Source organism: Canis lupus, chromosome 23, assembly GCF_011100685.1.
Source record: "Canis lupus familiaris isolate Mischka breed German Shepherd chromosome 23, alternate assembly UU_Cfam_GSD_1.0, whole genome shotgun sequence".
Classification (NCBI taxonomy): Eukaryota; Metazoa; Chordata; class Mammalia; order Carnivora; family Canidae; genus Canis; species Canis lupus.
The window spans coordinates 22,221,801-22,243,346 of NC_049244.1; the positions used below are offsets into that span (position 1 = coordinate 22,221,801).

At 36.5% G+C, this 21,546-nt stretch overlaps 1 protein-coding gene across 4 annotated transcripts in view; it reads left to right on the forward strand.

Annotated features, from left to right (window-relative positions):
* Positions 1 to 21,546, forward strand: part of ZNF385D (zinc finger protein 385D) — an 889,598-nt gene that overhangs the window by 644,173 nt on the left and 223,879 nt on the right. The window contains exon 1 of one of the 4 annotated variants that reach the window (XM_038570724.1): positions 5,717 to 5,808. The exons of the other annotated variants lie outside the window; for them this stretch is intronic. Coding sequence (XP_038426652.1) covers positions 5,793 to 5,808 — 16 coding nt within the window. The 5' untranslated portion in view covers positions 5,717 to 5,792. Of the gene's footprint in view, positions 1 to 5,716; positions 5,809 to 21,546 lie in introns of those variants that run through there. 4 annotated transcript variants of the gene reach the window in all.

Genomic DNA, 21,546 nt, shown 5'->3' on the forward strand with positions numbered 1-21,546 from the left:
GTGTTGTGAGAATTTAGATGGGCAGTGCATACAGATAACATAGTTTCACAGCAGTGATAATCAGCATGTTCAATAGGTAGGCATCAGGATCTTGGCCAATATAGGATAGGAGAAAAGGGAGATGGGTGAAGGTGATCTAGGAAAGGAGGTCAAGACAGCTTAGAGGAAGGAAGGGAGGAAAGGATGGGCATAAATATTTAAGTCCATTTTTAGTTAGAGGGTAAGAATGTATAAGGAGCTCCTGCCTGGTGACTCTTCTCTGGGTGAAGGAGTGTGAAGGTTGAAGGTGAGGTTGGGGACTTGGGAAGTTACAAAGTTGTGGAACAGCTGTTGTGGGTGGGAAAGGAAACAGACTGGGGAAGAATAAAAATAATTGCCAAGTAGCATAGAGGAACCAACCGAGGTTGAATATAATAAATTTGTAGTGGAGCCAAGTGAGCATGGCTATGTCATTTTCTCTAGCAGTACTTGGCAATACAGAAACAACCCAGAGAGAACAGTCAGTTGGATTGATTTAGGGTATGGCATTGGCAAGACAGCTGTGGTCAAGAGTTAAAGAGTTGAGGAAATTGAGAGTACTCATGAGAATACAATTTAATTGGTTGACCATGTGGCCCAGGCTGGAGAGGAAAGAAAAGAAGCAGGAGGGGTTGAGAGACTGAGAAGAAACCTGGAAGCAAAGCCAAGAGGTTGTAAGAAAGGGAACATCTAGTAAACGTGGATTGTGATCAGAGGTCAGCCTGAGTTTGAGATTTTGGAAGAGTGGTTCCAGATACTGATCGAGTAAATGCTTAGGCTGAGGCAAGTAGGTGGTTTCGAGCTTCAGGTGTATTAGAAGTACCCGAGGTTCTTTAAAACATGCTTTGCTTGGTCTAACACCCAGAATTTCTGATGCAGTAGGTCTGGGGTGGAGCCAGTGAGTCTGGATTTCTAACAAGTACTTATTTGATGCTGATGCTGCCTGGCTTGAAAACCACACTGAGAACCATTGGAGTAGGGCACAGAAAAAAGTCTATCTAACATTAGGGGGTAGGGTGGATTTTCAATATAGATGTTGTGCACGAAAGAAGATGAAGAAGGAGTACTCTGTCCCATATGCTGAAGTTTTCAAAGAACATCAGAAAATGACCTGGGGTCTGAAGATGATCATCAGGAGAGTGTAGAGTTAAGAACATAAGCACGGTGAGGGATAAGCATGAGATTTCTGCTAGGTTGTCCAGTTTACCATCCAATGAGGGCTTCACATAGTTTCCAACCCTGGTGTGGCAGGGTCTATAAGCTCAGGTACACTTAAGAACCCCTAAACAAGGCTAAACTGAGTTATATATGCATCCTAGGTGGTTTAGTGGCTTAGTGCCCTTTCAAATCAATATTCTTTGGATTTGTGTTACATGGATGTAAATGTTTATCCATATATATTTATTTTGTATTAAAATTATGAGGAGTGCCTGGCTGACTCAGTCAGTAGAACTTGAGACTCTTGATCTCAGGGTTGTGGGTTCTAGCCTCGCATTGGGTATAGAGATTACTTAAAGTAAAAACAAAAATTAAAAAAATATATATTTAGTGATATTAAAAAAAGATATTTTTCCTAAAGAAATAAAAATTTTATATATATAAAAATTACATACAAATTTTGTGTCTAGCATAAAGGATTTTTTTTACATGTACTTTATAATTAGTATATTTAATTCTCAGTCTTTTCATCACTCATAATGTTTAGTGGATCACACTCATTAGGACAGATGTAAAGTCTCATTGAAAATAGATTTAGTTCTCTTTCTTGTTGGCAAATGTTTTCCACTTAGAATAACAACAATGCTTTTTTTTTTCCTTTTTGTTTTTATTTTTATTTTAATTTTTTTTTGCAATTTTGACCCAGCCAACTTTTTGGTAGATATATTAAAGACTTTCACATTTAGATTTTTAAAATAATGAAGATAATCTCCTTTTCCTTAGCAGCACCAAGGCATGCATTATTCAGTCTTAAAATTTTAGCTGATACTGTGTAGCATTTTCAGGCAATCATGAGCTTGTTGATCTCAGAATTGGTATGAAATGACAAGATCTGTCATTTCAAAGTTGGATGGGGAGAATGCTATCCCTATTTGTTGGAAATAAGTGGGTGAAAATGAGGTAAGACTTTTAATTTCTGATGGGATTAGACAGATTTTATGAGCTTTCCTGGAAAGTCTCAGTACCTCCATTCTCTAGACTTTCAGCTTCTTGCGCTATGTCACCCACTACCAATGTCAAGGAACAGACTCTCAAAGCCATCTAGCGTTGTCCAGTAGCTAGTCTAGGAGGGTCAAGCCTTCCTTTTGGGATGTGGCTAACTGGCTACTTTAGATAGAGTTAAGCTCTGGATCTCTGGCTTCTCCTGATACTTCCAGACTTCAATGAAATGCCACACCTCTTGAAAAGTGGAATGTGTCATTGTTCCAAAGAGGTCAGATGATGCAACCTGGAAGAGCAGGGGGTTGGCTTCCTATGGGGCACACTTAGGAAAATTTGGAGAAAAGAAGAAGGAAGGTAGCCAAATTTCCTCTCCTTCCCCTCTCTCTCATTGGCTGCTCCACAATACAGTTTCTCTGCACAGTCCGTCTGGAGACGTCAGATATGGTCCAGCAGAGTTGGCTGGGTCTCTTCACAGCTTCTTCTGAAGCAGTGGCCATGCGTTGCCTTGTGTTTCTTTCTTTTTTTTTTTTTTTTTAAGATTTTATTCATTTATTCATGAGAGACACAGAGAGAGGCAGAGACATAGGTAAAGAGAGAAACGGGCTTCCTGTAGGGAGCCCTATGTGAGACCTGATCCCAGGACCCTAGGATCATAACCCAAGTCAAAGGGAGATGCTCAACCATTGAGCCACCCAGGTGCCCTCACCTTGTGTTTCTTGCCAGTCTTCCCTGCCTCGTATCCCATTCCCTTACTCTCACTGCCTGGGCCACATACCTCCTCAATATAGCATTAATACTTAGTTCTTGCTTCAGGCTCTGGTTTCCTAAGGAGCTAGGTCTGAGATATCACTCAAGGGCACTATCCACTTTGGTAGGCACAAAAGCACTTACATTTCACTAGGTCTGTGAAGAGTCATGTTTAGAAACCAGTGTAAACTGCCATAACATTCCCAATGTAATCCAAGGGTATTTTAGGGCAGTGACTCTCAGTGTAAGACCCTCAAGTCATTATAGTCAGCATCACCTGTGAAGTTCTTAGAAATGCGAATTCTCAGGTGTTGGGACGCAGAAATCTGTGTTGTTTTAAGCCATCTTGATGATTCTGATAAATCTTGAGACTCAATGTTTTAGGGCTTCTGATTAGATTGATGCCCAGGCTACTACCTGACTAGCCTCCCCATAATCTGATGCTATTACAAGAAGCAAGCCAGTTCTCAAAGACTGACATGTATGAACAAAAGGCGTGTGAAATCTAAACCTAAATGTCTAATTACTAATATACAGTTGAATATGCTGAATTTCCAGTGACTATATATTTAAAGCCACTTTTCAAATCTACCCTTTCCAGGTGGCTGAAAAGGCCCAAGCAATCTGCAGGTTGCTCGGTGAACATGGGAGTAAAGGAAAGTTGATCATTTTGAGTGACAGTTCATTTAGACATTGCAAGGTCAGAGGGTTTATGCAACCCTACAATAGAACACACATCTCCAGTGATTGAATACTAGTGGTTAATTAAATTTAGTGTTGCTCTCCTCTGGACATCACTGGATAAACTGCAAAATTCTCTTTCTGGCATCTTCTTTTTATATAGTATTATATTAGAACACATTCAGCGTGGTATAACTGTTCTGAGATTCAGTTGTTCAGTCTTTAATTGTGGTAGTATCTTTGTGCTTCAGGAAAAGAAAGTAGGGAAGGCCAGATGATTCTAAATATTTGGACATCACAAAAATCCCTGGATGTTGACATTATACAGCCTTAGCCATGGCAGTGTGTAAGGTTTGTTATCTCCAACTTCCCTTTCATTGTCACAGAGATTATTTTTCTTAGCTTATTTAACTAGATAATAGTCTTCTTTGCAAAGGGCATCTCTCTATATATGTATTGAAGTATGTTGTTGGGAACACAAGCACATTATAATAATTTCATAGTATACACATGCTGTTTTCAGATATCCTGGTGTGCTCTTAATTGATCTTTTAAACATATGGTATGGTAAAAAGCTGTTGTGTGGGAACTGAGAAATTTCTCTTTGTCATTTTAAAAATTATATGGCTTGGCATTTGGTTTTCATGTTTTATTTCTGGAGTTATTAACAATATTAGAATACTAATTGAATATTCAAATTTCATCAGATGACAATAGTTATAGCATAATTCATAGATTTTAAAAAGTTTATTATTTAAAAACGGCTTAAACAGTTTATCCATATACTTTGGAAATAGAAGCATTGATAAACACATTTAAAGCTGCTGAGACTTGAAAAGAATGTTAATATCTAGCTGTGATAAAGACTTGTTTTTTTAGTTTTATAATATAGACATAACTAATGAATAATGATATAATGATGTGTTTCATGGTATGCCTTATCCTCCCTTCATTTATTGATTGCCTTCTTATTTTGTTTCATTTGAAATAACTTATTTATGATTGTAAAATTATTCTGTCAGCTATATTTATAATAGGAAAAGCTGGACATATCATAATTGCCCAGTGATGGGGCATTGGTTAAATAAGTTATGGTATACCCTAAAGTAAAGTACTTTTCAAAATTTAAAATGATGTTTTAGTAATATATTTACTAAAAAGTCCAATTATTCTCAAAAGAATAAAGGCAGTTTCAAATGATTCTGTTTTTGTAAATTAATGTGTTTGCCCCCTATATATATATATATATATATATATATATATTTTAAAAAGGAGCAAAATTGGGGCATCTAGGCAGTTTAGTCAGTTATGTGGCCGACCCTTAATTTTTGGCTCAGGTCATAATCTTAGGGTCATTAGGTGAAGCTCCAGGTCGGGCTCCAGCTCAGGAGAGTCTGCTTGAAGCTCGCTCTCCCTCTGCCCCCTCCCCTCCACACATATAAATAAATAAATCTTAAAAAAATAAAAGGCAGCAAAATAGTTGAGGCACCAAAAGTAACAGAGGTGACTTTTGGTAGTGAGTTTATAATGATTTAAATTTTTTTCTATTCTTTGCTTATTTATGTTGTCTAACTTTTCTATAATGAACATAAAGCTTCATGAAGCCATTCAGCTATTTCCCAAATGGCACAGATCAATACAGTACATGATTATCATTGATGAACCATTGTGTTTCCTTTTTTGTTTATTCCCTGTGAATTTAGAAGTACTTTTTGCTTTACTCAGAAAGCATAATAGGTTTTGGGTTAATAGTTTTGTACTTACCACTTGCTACTAACTCCCAAACTAACTGACTTAAAACAGCAAAAGTAAAGTATTTCTCCTGGTATGTTGGATTTGGGTACTTCTGCTCATTTAGTCTAGCTTATTCCTATAGCAACATTTATCTCAAGAGTCTCTGGGGCTCTAAGATCCAAGACGACCTCATTTACCTTTCTGGAGGTTGATGCTAGCTGTCGGCTATGAAATCTGGTTCTCCTTTTTATGGCCTCCCATCCTCCATTAGGCTAGACTGGCTTCCTTTCCTACTGCTCTCCAGGAGGCCTTACTGGATGACAATGGCAAGACTCTGAAACCTCATGAGACCTAGATTCTAGAATGCACATGGCATTCCTTCTGCATATTCCATTGGAAAATCAGATTACAAGATCAGTGATAACTCACAGGGTGAGAATAGGTTCCTCTTCATGATGGAAGGATCAGGAAAGTATCTATTAATATCTATTTTTAGTTTGCCATAGAGGTGACCAAATCATTAAAGGCAGAACCCCACTTTAATTGACAAAATGTATTTTTGCGGCTCTCACATCTTAGGACTATAAGTAGTTCCAATGTCATATTAAAATAGTCTATTAAAACTAAAAAGTATTAAATGTTTCGTAAGTGTGGATTATCTCATTTAATCAACAGAACAACATTTAATGGTAGGGACTATTGTTTTTTTTCCATTTTACAGAGAAAGGAAATTAAGTTAAGAAATATTAGTTCTACTGCTTGGGTCACATCAGTTAGCTGGGGAGATAAGTTTTAAATTTATATTCTGACTCTAAAGTCTGATTTTGTAACTTCTCTCCCTGTGCTGCCAAATACAGTAGTCAGTAGCCACAGGTGGCTGTTGCAGACTTTAATTGGCTAGTCTGAATTGAGGTATGCTAGATGTATAAGATATATACTTTTTTAAATGAAAACTTAGTACAGAAAAGGAGCATAAAATAACCCATTTTTTTACATTGCTTATATGTTGAAATGCTTTTCTATGTGAATTGAATTAAATAAAACATTATTGTATTCATTTCACCTGTTCCATTTTACTTTTTTCATGTGGCTACTAGGAAATGTAAAATTATGTATGTGACTCATGTCTGTGACTCACATTATATTGCAATTGGTTAATGTTACTCTATACACTGATGCTTTACAGCTTCTCATTGTTATTTTTTTAATTATGTGGTTGGAGACCATACATGATTTCAAAGCATAATATTTAAATCTCTGTATTCCAATGTATAATCTGTACTTGCCAATAATAATAATAGCAACCTTAAAATCCAAACACAATAATAATTTAGTTTGTGTTATGTTACAATAATGAAGAGAACTGTTATAAATTGAATACACGTTTCTTCACGCTATTATATTTGCAACTACTAAATTGCTTGATGCTTTAAAAAAAGTTCATTTTAAAATTTTCTTTGTCTTTCTGTGGAAATACAGTGTCTATATTCTTCATCTTTAATTATTTGTCTATATTGTTTATGTTTGTCTATATTATTTATCTTTAATTATTCTAATGTGGGTCACATGAAAGGTTAGAATGTTTCAATTTGCCTTTATCACTTATTCGTGTGGGAAACCCAAGCTGGACATCTGTGACAGCCAAAGGTCTTGCCTGCTAGTTTTCACCATTGTTCTTTCTCTTTTTCTTGTTGACCCATCCTCCCTGCTCTGATTGTCTGAGTTGAGGAATTATTGCCTAGGGAATTCACCTATCTTGCTATCACAGTTGGTTTATTGCTTTGCTGGTCCCTTGGCCAAAACCTCAGGGTGGCCGATCATTTGTACTTCTAGCACTTCATTTTCTAAATTAAGATAGGCAGATGTGTTGTTCCATACAAGAAAGGTTCTCTAGAAATCCCATGCTATTAGTAGTTTGGCAATGCCAATTACTAATTTCATCAATTTCTAATGGGTTTGTACTTGGTCTTTTTATGAGCTGTGCTCTTTAGAGCCCTTGAAATCTAACTGGAGTGTTTGGTTAAAACACCCACCAGGTGAAACAGCTCTTTGGACTGATACTTCCTCTTGTTGGAGCGAAATTGCATGTGCCAGCATGTCTGGTTTATAAAGTTCGTTACACACAAGGTTAGAGAAACTCATATGGAAAGATTGAAGAGAGGTACAGAAATTTGAAAATCAAATGCTTAAAATTCTGCCATTTGTGCTTTCTTTTATGAACCATTAGGCTGAGCCAGGTTGTGTGTGTTTTTTTCTTTTGTTACACTTTTTTCTAAAAGATTTTATTTATTCATGGGAGACACACACACACAAACAGAGAGATAGAGATAGAGATAGAGAGAGAGAGAGAGAGACAGAGAGGCAGAGACATAGGCAGAGGGAGAAGTGGGCTCCATGCAGGGAGCCTGATGTGGGACTCCATCCCAGGACCCCAGGATCACACCCTGAGCCAAAGGTAGGCACTCAACCACAGAGCCACACAGGGATCCCCTCTTTTGTTAAACTTAAATATTTTGAAAGTGTACTTGTATTTCAAGGGTAGGTTGAATTCTTGTCCCCAAGGCAAGTGATGTTTCCAAATAGCTAGTAGCCAAAAAATCCTCAGGGACACTCTTCTTGACATTTCTTAAATATTAAAACCAAAGAAATCTATTTTTTTCTTACATTTGGCAAGAAGGAATCCAATATCTCTCTTGCTAAGACAAAATGGGAAGGTAATTGATTGAGAAAATAAAGTTTAATACCTATATGGACCAGAATTTTGCAGTATTTCTTAGCATTAATAGGATATGTTCCTTCCTTCACGTACACATTAGAAAAAACTATTGTCAATACCCACTGGATTCTTTATGAAGCTCATAGACCTTATCGGTTTCCTTGCTAACTAGCAATGTACCAGCTCTAAAGCATTAGCTTAAAAATTAGAATTTTCCAAATTGCCATACAAGTTTGCTGAACTAGCAGAATACATCCCTGTCATTTATTTTCCTAAGCTACACTCCTGCTTCATTTAAAATGAAGACATCCCTTTGAACAAAATTAATCATTAGTTTTTTTTTTCCAAGTAGGCTCTTGAAAAATATGACATTCTTAAGTAGCTAATATGTTCAGAATAAAAATGGGAAATTCTTTGGAAATCTGTTTGCAACCTAGCTTTGCTCTGATTAATAACCCTTGCAAATGTGTGCTTATTATACCATAAACATGACCTTTATAAGAACATTAGAAAAATCAAACTATGGATATGCCATGTCAGAGACTTTTTAAATGTCAGAAAATGTAATGCTTTTAAATTAATATGATTTTTATAATACTTAACTGTTGAGGGTATTTTTGAACTTCTTATGAATTTGGGTTTATCAAAAATTCTTAAAGGGGTTTTGTCATTAAAATAGTCAGGATTGGCTCAAATTAGATGCTAAAGAATATAAATCTCTTTGAAAAGATAAAAAACAATTAACTGTTTTTAAGTTTAGCATGGCTAAGCTTGCCAAACAAATAAGCTATTTATTACCTAAGTTTCTTTTAGCCCCTGACCAGAAGAGAGGACTGAACAATTGGAGAATGTTTTAATTCAAAGAGAGATGCTTCCCAAACACAGTGCTTTGGGGAGTATGCGTGTAAAAGGGGCAAAGGGTGGAGCAGAGCATGTCTGGTTTTTGTTGGGGTTGATAATGATGTCTAGAGGTAGACTTATAACTGGTTCAATGTGGGAGGTTTAGGTCTAAGTTGGGGTATACACTTTACACAGTGTTTGATTTCCTAATACTGTGGAATAAGTTTACCAGGAATTTGGAGGCTTAAAATCATACTCCTTTATTAGTTCTCAGTTCTTTTGGTCAGGAGTTGAGCACTGGTGTGGCTGTGTTCTCTGCTCAGAGCATCATAAGGCTAAAATCAAGATTTTGGTTGGAGACTTTGGGGAAAAAATAAAAATCTGTTTCTAAGTTCATTCTTGTTGGCAGAATTCAGTTCCTATGGTTGTAGGACTGAGGTCTTTGTTTCCTTGCTCCTGTGAGTCTGCAGCTGTTCTGAGCTCCTTAACCATGTGGCCTTCATCTGCAAGCCAGCAACAGCACCATTGAATGCTTTTGGTGCTTCTTTGACCAGCAGGAGGATGTTCTTTGCTTTTAAAGGTCACATATGATTAGCTTAGGCCCACTCTGATAATCTCCGGATTTTGAGGTCATGTCACTTAGAATAACATAATCACAGGAGTAATACCCAGCAAATTCACATTCTTGGGGATTGTGCACAGTGTGTACACTGGGAAGCAGAAAATCCATCTTAGTATTTTGCTCAACGCACACACACACACATGCACACACACACCCTCGCCTGGACCTTGGCTTGTCAGTTCCATTTTCTGGCTGCAGGGTTCTTAGTGTATGGTCCCTAGATCAAAAGATCAGCATTGTCTGTCAATTAGTAAAACATGCAAATTAGCAGGCCTTGCTCAGGACTCAGAACCTCTAAGTAGAGGTTGACCTCAAGCATTTGTGTTTTAACAAATCCTCCAGGTACTTCTGATGCTCACAAAGTTTGAGAATCAACATTTTAGACCAGGAAACTTACAGCTAGTGCCAGAGAACTAAATCTGGCTTGATGACTGTTTTAGTAAATAAAATTTTATTAGATCATAGTCATGTCCATTGGTTTAAGTCTTGTCTGTGGCTGCCATCACACTACAACGATGGAATTACAGTACAGATCATATGGTTCACAAAGCTTAAAATATTTATTATTTGGCAATTTCCAAAAAAAGAAATGTTTGCCTACCCCTACTCAGGGAGTAGATTATTTGATTGGTTAAGTCCCATCCTATTCAAACTTGTTCTGATTTTTTATGTCTTCCCAGATGAATCCTACAACATTGCAGAGGAGATTTAGAAGCTCATTTTCCTATAAAGTTTTAACCCTTGACAGTCATTCCTATTGGAAGGACTGAAAGTGTGCCATTTCCTCCAGACATGGTTGCAACTAAAATAACTTTTTTTTTATCCTTCCTCTGCACTTTCAGTCCTCTGTCTGCTTTTTCTGTCTTAAGTGAAAATGGAGAACATCTGTTCACCATCCTTCCTATATTACTTTTCAAATAGTCAAAGGCTGTTAAGTCACACTGAGTCTCTTACCTGCAGGCAAACATTGCCAATAACTAGCTTCTCCCAATTCCTTTTCTTTCTCTATCTGCCTTCCCTTGAATCATATCTTTTCTGTATTTTGGATATTTGCCAGAGTGTGTACCTCTCTCATAAGCTATTAACCATGAGCATACTTACCCAATCCTTCTGGTTTCAACATTAAAATGAAATAGAACAACAAACAAATGAACCTTCCAATAGTCTAGATTTTAGCTTTTTATTTTGTGAAGACTTCTATGTAATTGTGTTTCTTCCGAACTTACCTTTGTTTGAACTTCACTAAATGTGGCCTGTATGCTTACTTTACACCCTTCTCTCTCCAAAATCAGTCCAACAATCAGGCTTAATATGATTAATTCTTATGTTCTGAAGTCTGACTCATTGATGTCAGACATATGGTGTACTGGATGCTTTTCACTGGCATGTGATGTTTTTAGTTGGCCAGCCAATGGGTTCAATATACTCTAGGTGCCCAACAATAATTTACCTGTTTTTTTTTTTTCATTTCTGCCCATTCTGTGAATCAGTAAATCAATGAAATCTCTATTTTCTCTTTCCTTTAGTCATATTAAGTATGATCCTTCATATTGGTATCTTCTGATTTGTGACACTAAAAATATATGCAAAATTTTTTTTGGTTGTTTTGTTACAACTTTTTGTATTTCTTTTATCATTCTTTGTCTGGTTTCTTCCAGAATACATGTTTTTGTTTTTTGTTTTTTTTTGTATGGATTGCAAATATACACAGAGCTGTTTTTCTGTCCCTTTTGGTGTCTCTTCTACCCTACTTTATCTGTGATATACATTTGTGCTTTTGGTATTATGGATATCTTTGAGGGACAGCTGGTTTTCCTAAGCTTGCCTCTCGAGGTACGCCCTGCTATTTCCTTTAGCAGATTAAAGCCTGCTCATTTGAAATATCTCATTACTGAAATAATCACTTTTAGTTTACCAATTGTACTGCCTTTGCCTTTCCAGAAACATAATGAATAATATAATTTGCTCCAATCAATCAAATTTACATCCCATGTGTCAAAAATGTAGGGTTTTATTCAGAGACCATATTCACATAGGATCTCTGAACATACAAATTTTTAAAAATAAAAATAAACATGTTTCAAAGAAGATTTAACTCACCATGTTCTTATGTTATCAGGGAAGGACTTAAGATATTTTTGTAACAGTATATAATACTCTGAACTGTGATGGGTAAGTCTGAGTTTTTGCAAACAGGTCTACTATGCTTGTATCAATAGTTGGAATTTATCAGTCAGTTGAGATCCTACCTAGGCTAGCTAAATGAAAATGTAGCCAAGGACAATTGAAAATGGAAGACAACATTAAAAATGAAAATACAGACTCTCCAAAACATCTACTGGCTTTGTGGTAGTGGCCATTAAAGACAGAGTGAGCATACAACATGGCTGTCTGTGGGGAATAAGAAATAGAAGATTGTGTGTTTGTGTATAAGAATAGAAAAGAAAAAAAAAAAAGAATAGAAAAGAAAGGAATTGTATAGCACTCATGATTTGGCTAGGGGTATTTGACAAAAAGAGCCAACTAAAATTTTGGCTAGACTAATTGAATTCTTCAGCTACAAGCAAGACTGCCATAAACAATTATTATCAAGATTTCCCCAGTGCCAATATGCCATCTAAAACTGTTTGCCTGGAATAGTTGGTGAAAATGTAGCAAATGGACAAGAAAGCTACTCATAAAATTAAGTGGCCTTGATTCCAGTCCATATAAATACCAAACATATGACATTTTGTTTAAAAAAAAAAAAAAGTGCCGGTCATATTTGATACTGTTAATTAAACATCACACATGGCTCTTTGCTGGAAAAAAAAAAAAGTGGGCTTCAAACTATAGGAAAATATGGAGCAAAGACCAAAGTAAGGCCAACCAATGTCCAGTGAGAAGCTGGTTTGCTTTTGTTAATAAATGCTAATATTAACAAATTTTACTTGTTTTTACTTGATGGTTCAGAGAAATATTTTATTAAATAAGAGAAAACTATTATTCCAAAGGGGTTGCTGAAGAGAATAGGGATGGAAAAAAGAATGTGCTCATTCCCTTGCTATTGCTTTCATTTTATCTTTATTTAAAGGGCTTGGGATCATATTTACTTTTATTAAAACTTACCCAGTACATTCACAACAGTGGGCAACCAATAAATATTTGATGAATGTTTGTGAGAGAGAATGAACGTGCCAAGAAGTAAATCTGAGAGGATAGGATAGTGAGGGGTGGTAAGAGAGAAGAGGTGACAGAGCAGGCAAATAATTGAAAATGAAGCTAAGAAGGGATGACTGTGAATCAGCATGTGTCCATTTTTCCACTGACCAAAAATAATAGTAAATATTTCCATGCTAGATTCTGAGTTGACTATTTTAGACACAGAGCTGGTCTCTGTCTCATGTAATACTTTGTCAGATAATGTCATATGCTTAATTACTTTCCAGTTTAAAAGATAGAAATACTTCTGTGGATCACCATGAGATCTTGGAAGAGTGGATGTTTCCATATAGGACATCTTTCTGGGTAGTTTCCATGTTGTTTCCAAATTGTTTCAGTAATAGCTCTATTTAGGTCAGGTGGGTCATTTGCATATCTGATTTGATGATGATCATTCCCCAGATTACTGTTTTGTATTCCCTCTCCAGTTCCTTCCTTCCTCCCTTCCTTCCTTTTTAATTTATTTCTGTCTCTTTTTTTAATCTTGTTTCCTGTGCCTACCACCACAATGCTCATCCATTGAAAACAAACATTATTTAATAGTTCATGTTCTTAGTAGGAATGAACCACAGAGATTAATGAAATTAAATATAGTTCACCATTTCCATTTACTCTCTTTGGATTAGTTTTCAGAGAAACAATGTCTTATTTATCCATTCACTTATTCATTCACTCAAGAACACTTAAGTGCCCATAAACTTTGAAGCACTTCATTAGGCATCATGGGAAAAAATTAAGGTAAAACAGACATGAACACTTCCCTTCCAAAGCTTTTTAAGCCATAGCCAGATAATTGTACTAGCAAACAAAAAAGTAAGACCCAACATAATGATTAATTATTTAAACAATAACTTTAATGAAATAAAATTTCATAAAATATTGTATCGGTTTATTTCCTATTATTTATTTATTTATTTATTTATTTATTTATTTATTTATTTATTTTTTATGATAGTCACACAGAGAGAGAGAGAGAGGCAGAGACACAGGCAGAGGGAGAAGCAGGCTCCATGCACTGGGAGCCCGATGTGGGATTCGATCCCAGGTCTCCAGGATCGCGCCCTGGGCCAAAGGCAGGCGCTAAACCGCTGCGCCACCCAGGGATCCCCCTATTTCCTATCATTTAAATAAAATCATGAAAATATCAGTAAGAAGAGTTACTATAATCTAGTGTTTACACTGTTAAATATTTCTCCATGTAATCCTTAAATCCTGTGATTTAGGTGTTATTTTCTTAATCTATAGGAGAAGAAACTACATAGCTGCTAATTGCCTTAGGACATGAAAATGTTGGAATTTGGATTCAGGTTTCTGATGACAAAGCCTGTTCTCATCACCACTTAAAATATTCTGTGGAAGTTTGCAAAGGAGAAAATTGATTTTGGCGTTAAATGGACAGGGGGGAGGAGAAATGGCATTTCAGCTAAACCTTGAAGGGCAGGGAGGAGTTAAACAAATGACATAAATGTGAAAATATTAAACAAGTATTTTCCTTATCTTACTTATATGATGAAGCCACTCAGTGGTATGAATAGGCAAGAAAAGGTCATAATGACATTGATAACATGGGAGACGGATAGTTAGCGCTTGGAAGGCATAATGACTTTTGAAAATGATATGCGGGACAGATCAGAATCATTCAGGAAAATGCAGTGCCAATTTCACAAGAGACGCTTCTTGCAGAATTTCTCTCCTCTCTCAGCAGGCATTCCTGCTCAAAGCAATTTGACTCATTCTGTTTTGTTCTTCCTTTGGGATTAATGTCCTTTCAAAAGCACAAAATAATCTTTACAATTTAAGGCAAACAGACCCATGAATTTAAAAGGACTAACTACAGCTCTGTGTCTGTGATCAGAACCCCTTCTCCAGTTTCCTTTTAGGGTTAGTAGTTCTTTTGTTTTCCACAGACCTTTCTCAGTTTACATTGATCAGGTCAATCCACAGGCTTCCACTCTCAGAGACAGATCAATGAGGAAGAATAACTATGAGGAAGCTGTATATTTTCAAGCCGTTCAATCACATCTGAGTCCGGAGGGGGTATCACTAAACATACTATGTCTACAGTCACTGTTGCAGAAAGCTGAGGAGTGGAAGTCTCCTACTTACTGAGGAGACTTACTGTTGTCCTCATAACCTGGGCAAGCTTTGGCAAAAAAGTCACATGCCACTCTTATTCCTCTAACCAGATTCTAACCTGCGGAAGGCAGAACAGTTGGCCAAATAGCTTGATATAAGAACACCAATCATGGGGATGATTCTACTTTGCATCTTCTTATGTTTATAAAGCATTTCTATGTGTCTTCTAACATGGTCTTTAACTCTGAGAGTTGAGTCTAAGATGTCCTGATGTCATCAGGTTTAGGTCATTTTGAGTATTATATTGGGGATAGCAAACTTTGGTCAACTGGATTAGATACTAGTACGTTGTGTTGGAAGGATTCTGAGGTCAACTAGATATATGATTGATTGGTAACTATGTCCTGAGTACTAGAAAGGGAAGTAGTGATAGGGATTTGTATCCTTGGCTTATGGGGACAATGGATAGAATAGGATTTTTACCAAGAGCAGGAATACTGAGCCCAGCGAATTAGTGGTTGCCTTCCTACTTTGAATTGGCTGCTACAAAGTACTTAATTTCATACAGCCTCCGTTTCACTACTACAAAAATTAAATTATTCAGGCTGTGAAAATTAAAATCCTATGTATATATAAAGAGCTCAAAAATTGTGAGTGGTTATTATTATTATTTTAATGTTTATTATTATTATTTGAAATTGAATAATTCGATGCAGATAGTCCACCACACACACCAGCAGAGTGCAATTTAGTTACTGTGACATTTTATCCTCATTGCTAAATTAAATATTTCTCTTCAAAATTTATTTAGGCCAGTGATATCTGGATACTCAAATTCTAATACTCCTAATAAGAAAATGAGCTTTTAGGAAATTTGTAGTCAAAGAAAAATCAGAGACCATTTCTGTGATGCCCTACATTAGTCAGTTAGGTCTGGTTTGGTCTGAGTTGAGTCAGATCAATGGGTTTTAGTAGCACAAATCAGGATGTGTATGTACCTCACAGCAAGCAAAGAACTATATAATTGAGGTTGCAATTCACAGGAGGGCAAGAAAGTGATTATGGCAAGCAAAGAAAAACAAAAAACAAAAAACTTCTGTTCTCTTATTTACCTTAGTCTCTGGTCTTGGACTTTCGGTCAGTGCCTGGTGTTCTCTGAGCTCAGGGCCACTGCAGACTGCCTCTCTCAGACTGACCCTGTACTGCCAGCACTCTCTACCAATGTGGCTCCCAGCAGTGACAGCTCCCACTGATTATTTGCTCCCCTTTTATTTTAGTTTCACTTTAATCCTCATATTTAACTGTATTATTTTATGAGGTCTTTTATTTTAACATAATATAGATGTCCCTTTTCATTTATATGTTATGTTTGGTAATGGCTCCATAACCTTGATATGATGACTTTCTCTTCCTTGAGGCTATAAGCAAATTCTGTTTTTTTTCTCTCCTGGATTTGTAAATCCTGTCTCTGCTCTCTCCTAGCTATGTGAATATGAAAACTTAGATCCTTACTCCAAGGCAGTTTCTGTTTCCATCAATACCTCTTTGTGGGCACCGGGGTGGCTCAGTGGTTGAGTGTCTACCTTTGACTCAGGTGGTGATCCTGTGGTTCTGGGATCAAGTCCTGCATCGGGCTCCCCACAGGGAGCTTCTCCTCTGCCTATGTCTCTTCTGCCTCTCTTTGTGTGCTTTTAAAAACAAAAACCTCTTTCATGTGATTCCCATAATTTATTAGGTATTTGAGAGGAAGAAGGGTGTAATATGATCAAAGAATATGGGCTTTGAATCAGATATCTCTGATTTCTAATTCTTCTTGGCTCTACCACTTAACAAGGCAGTTTATCTTCAGTAAATGGATCTCACTAAGCCTCTGTTTCTTCACCTGTATGATAAGAACAAGGATATCTTCGTTGTTTACATAAATAATGTATATAAAAAGCCATCTAGCACAGAACTTAAAATATAATAAGTGCTCACAATGACAGGACTTCTTAGAAAAATAAAATATGGCTTGTGTATCTTCTCACTTGCAATCACTTATAGACATTTTATTTCTCTTCCATTTTAAAGCCAGTCATTTTCAGAACACCATAATTACTACAAGTCCATTAGTAACTGATTTTACAACACTTCCAAGGACCAAATGTTTCAGAATTAAAAGAAAATATAAAGTTAGGTTTGTTTTAAGCAAAACCTGCCAGAAGAAACAATCACATTGAGGCCGAGACTAAACAGAGCACATGTCAGCTCCACAGGGAATGTTCTTGAGGAAACTGAAATCTGAATTTTTTTTTTTTTTTTTTTTGCTATTATAGGATTTGTAAGACTGTTCACCAAAGTACTGGAAAACAGAACTTACATTTCCTACACCTCAGAAGCTAATAGACGCTACAAATGGAATGTGTTAAGTGTAGGCCCCTTAAGATGGCAAAAATGTGATTGCCACTCTTTTTGATATATTTTATTTTAATTTGGCGATGGTGATAGTGACATAGTCTCTTCCATGGTTATTTCTAAATGTTACCCACTGCTAACTCCAGTTGCATTTCCTAGGAATTTTGTGTCATGACTATTATGAAAGAAGATTCAATTGAAATGTGGGGAAAAAAATCACAGTGAAACATTGAATGAAAACATTCACAATCAAGTGAATGCTGTAGCACATATGAGTTTTAAGTTCAAGAGAATTAATATTGATGGATGTAAGTTTAACTTCTACTTTGCTCTTCTGGACTGTGTAGATTCATTGAAAGGGAAAACTAAATCAATAACAGAAATAAACAGAACTGAATTCAAACAGAAAAAATTGTCTCAAAAAAAAAAAAAAAAGAAAAAATTGTCTCTTTGGATGAATGCATCTGCTTAGTTAATTTGGGCTACTCTAATAGAATACCATAGACTGGGTGGCTTATAATTAACAGACATTCATTTCTCACAGTTCAGGAGGTTGGTAAATCCAAGATCAAGGCACAGGAAGATTTGGTATCTGGTAAGTCCTAGCTTCTGGTTCCTAGACTTTAGCCACACTTGTGGAAGTCAGGGAATCTTTCTGGGGCCACTTCTATAAAGGCACTAATCCCGTTCTTGAGGGCTCCAACCCTCATGACCTAAACAGCTTCCAAAGGCCCCACTTCCAAATGCCATCACAGTGGGGGCTGGATTTCAACATACTAATTTGGGGAGGAGGGCATGAACATTCAGTCTATTGTGTAATGGTATCTGGTAGATTCAATATATGCATAATATGCAATACACTGGATTATAAGCACCAGTGGAGCAAGAAACTGAAATTGCTTCCTGAATATTCAATTGCCTTAAAAAATGAGTCCCGCTCAGTATATATTCATTTGATTTGCTTTGGCAAAGTTTACTTGAAATCAGCCTTTTGTTTATAGAATTTGTTGTTCTTTATTACACGTCGTCAACAAAATGGCAATATCTGAATAAAATGTAGCTATAATGGCTTAGACTCCGGAAGCAGAATGTTTGGTGTCGAATTTTGGCTCTACACTTTACTAATGGTGTGACCTTGAGCAATTGTCTTTAACCTCATCATTCCTTTTTTAATTTTATTTTTTAAATTCAAAAGGCTATGAAAGTACAAAGGAGATACACTACGTAGAGTTCTCAGCACACTTCCCTTTGTGCAGAAGTTGAAATGTAATTGCTTTTAGGCTGATGGAGAAGAAAGGGGAGTTGTTTAAAAGATAGAGTAAATTCACACCTCAAAATGAAATCCATGGTTAAGAAACTTACGTTGAGAAAAAAAAATGCTAATAAAATTATGTTATAAACAGATTAGAGCATTTTATATTTGGACCATGTAGTTAGCTCTTTTTAAAGAAAAAAAATCAACAATGGAATCTTAATTGGACTCATTATTGGACTAAATTGGACTAAAAATATGTGATAAAGTGTTCCTCGCCTTTTAGCAATACACACTAATATACTCTGATAGGTTAGCCCCTGTTTCTGTTCTCTTCCTCTAGGAAGTTGCTGGTTAGTTTGCCTCAGGGCAGGCACATTCTCCTTCCTCCCATCTTGCTCTTTCCAGTCCTTCTGGGTCATCTTGCTCTTTCCAGTCCTTCTGGGTCTTTCTCACTGGGCTAAGGATCATCAATGCTCAGGCGGAGGCCCAGGCCTTTTCTACATTTTTCCAAGGAAATCTTTCTCATGTCTAGATTTCTTCTCTGATGACTCTCCAATGTTTGCTCAGAGTGGAATCTGCCCAGAACTGGCTTCTAAGCAGTGGACTCTCTTATCCAATGGCTACTTTTCCATTTATACCTCTGACTCATCAGGTCTAAAACTTGTCTTCTTCTCTTAGACTTGCTCTTCTTGTCAACTAATAGCTTTCCATTTACATAATAAAAATACTACTTAAGATAATGAAGGTGGTGTGTAATTCTGATTTGATTTAGCTCATCTGAAGGATACTGGGAGAATTACACTAAACCATTTAAACTCAGGAGGTGTTTCATTAATACCTTGGATCACATTTAGTACCTACACAGATTGGCAAGGGCTTGGAGATGAAGCAAAGAATGCACCACAGTGATATCATGTGGGGAAAAAAATGGGATAAGATATTTATCAGGCTATGGAGGAACTGCATGCTCTGTTGGCATAGCAAAGTTCATGCAGGTAAGTCCCAGTTCAAAGGCACAGGTCATGGAAAAACAATGCCAAGTAACAAGACTTCAGTGTGGTATTTTGTTTTTTGTTTTTTTTCTCTTTAGAGCAAGGTGACTAAAGCCTAGATATTATGAGTAAAATTACCCTAAGATACAGATGTAGTTAGGCAGGTTTAACTGCCTACATTAGCTCGATTTAAACACTTGACTATTAGTGAGACTGCATTGTGACACGCTTTGTTTCATGAAATAAAAGCTTGGTGATAGCACTCTCAGAGAGTATCCAATATTAATAAACATTCATTTGCCCTAGGACTGGCCCTTCTTGCATCCTTGGTTTGAAATGTGGTATCATTTTTATTCAAAGCACTCATTATTCATGAATATTGATTTCAGCATTACACATTTTTTAAATTAGGTTTCGCATTGAGTATTATCATCATTGATGACACAGATGAAGATTCATATTGGCCATTGTCTTCTCCAGCAGTGGACAAGTAATCCCTTCTCATATGATTCCAATAGTGTCTGCCTTCTGACATTGGCCTCATTTGGCTCTTGGAAGACTCTCTTCCTTAATCTCAGGAGGAGAAGAAACCAGGAGAAAGTAAGACTTTCTCTCTTATTAGCAATGCATTCTGAAACAGACTATATCAGGCACCTTATCTGTAAATTACTTAACACTCAAAAATGGTGGCTTTGCACTGGAGTTGTAATGGCCAATAGAATCTTCTGTGATAATAGAAATGTTTTTTAACTGCTGCATACAACATGATAGCCTCTAGCCACATGTAGCTATTGAGCATTTATATGTGGCTAGTGTGACTGAGGAAATGGAATTTTTAATTTTACTAATTTTTAATTTAAAGGAGCCACACAGGGCTAATGACTATCATGTTGGACAGCTTGGTATTAGAGCATTTTTATTACTACTTGTAATTTATTTTGTGAAATTAAATCTTGGGAAATTCATCTGGAGGAAAATTGTACATTTTTATGTTTTATATCACTGGTACTGAGTTGAGAGAAATTTTTCAGGCAAAATCTTTTGACTTCTTGTGAGGGGGTACTTATCCTGAGTTTTGTACCCTTTGACAGAGAATGCTGAAGTACAGAGGTAAAAGTGTAAAACCTTACTCTGGCAGTGCTAACAGAATGTTCTCCAGTGTTTCCCAGCACCAGAAATTGTCATGACAGTTAAATAAATGAGAGATTCTATTTCTCTTCTAGTGAAGACTTGACTCAGAATATTGGCAAGTTCTAGATAATAAATAATAGCTTTTTTTTTTTTTTTTTTTTTTTTTAGTTTTGGTTATGGCATTCACTGACAGTGACAGAGAAAACAATGTTAGCTAGCTCTTCTTAGGTTCCTTCCAAAATGAGTTTTGAGGTGATTTACTGAAATGCTAAAATACCATGACTTAAGATGAAAAAATACAGAATTTGGATAGGGGAAAACATGGCTTGCTCACATGTGTTTTCTTTCATGGTTCAAGATGGAGGCCTGACCATTGACTTAGGCTAATGTTTCTGAATCAGTGTTTCTACAGTGATGCTCCAGTTGCCCTGACTCATACTCCTATTCTCACCTCATCCCTCTCTGTGGTCAGGAACAGAATGTGAGACAGCAGCCACCCTCCTGTGTGGCTTAGTGCTGCCCCTTGCCTTGTGGATTAGATCTTGCTTTCATGTTAGAATTGACCTACCAAGGGCAAGTCACTTTAGGCCAATAAGGACCCTCATCCAGAGGGAGAAAGCCCTGGGTCACCTTTCCAAAACCTAGTAGGTAAGCCAACAATCTGAAACAGGGAGGACATGAAAGTAATAAAAGAAAAATGGTGACCAAGTCACAGTAAATTCAGATTTTTATTTCAAAATAAGTTTCTAGTTTTATCATTCAGTTGGGAACAATATTTAAACAAAGATCAGAACTGAATTGGAGTTCGGATCCTTGGGCTTAAGGAAATATGGTAAATAAGGTTTCTAGCCAGAAAGTTGAAAAATCATCACAACGTTGAAGTACCCAGCCATCAACCTTGAGCATGTGAGAGGCAGTCATGCAAGGGAATACAACAAACACATATTTGTTTTTCTGATTTGGCAAGTAGATGTCAACG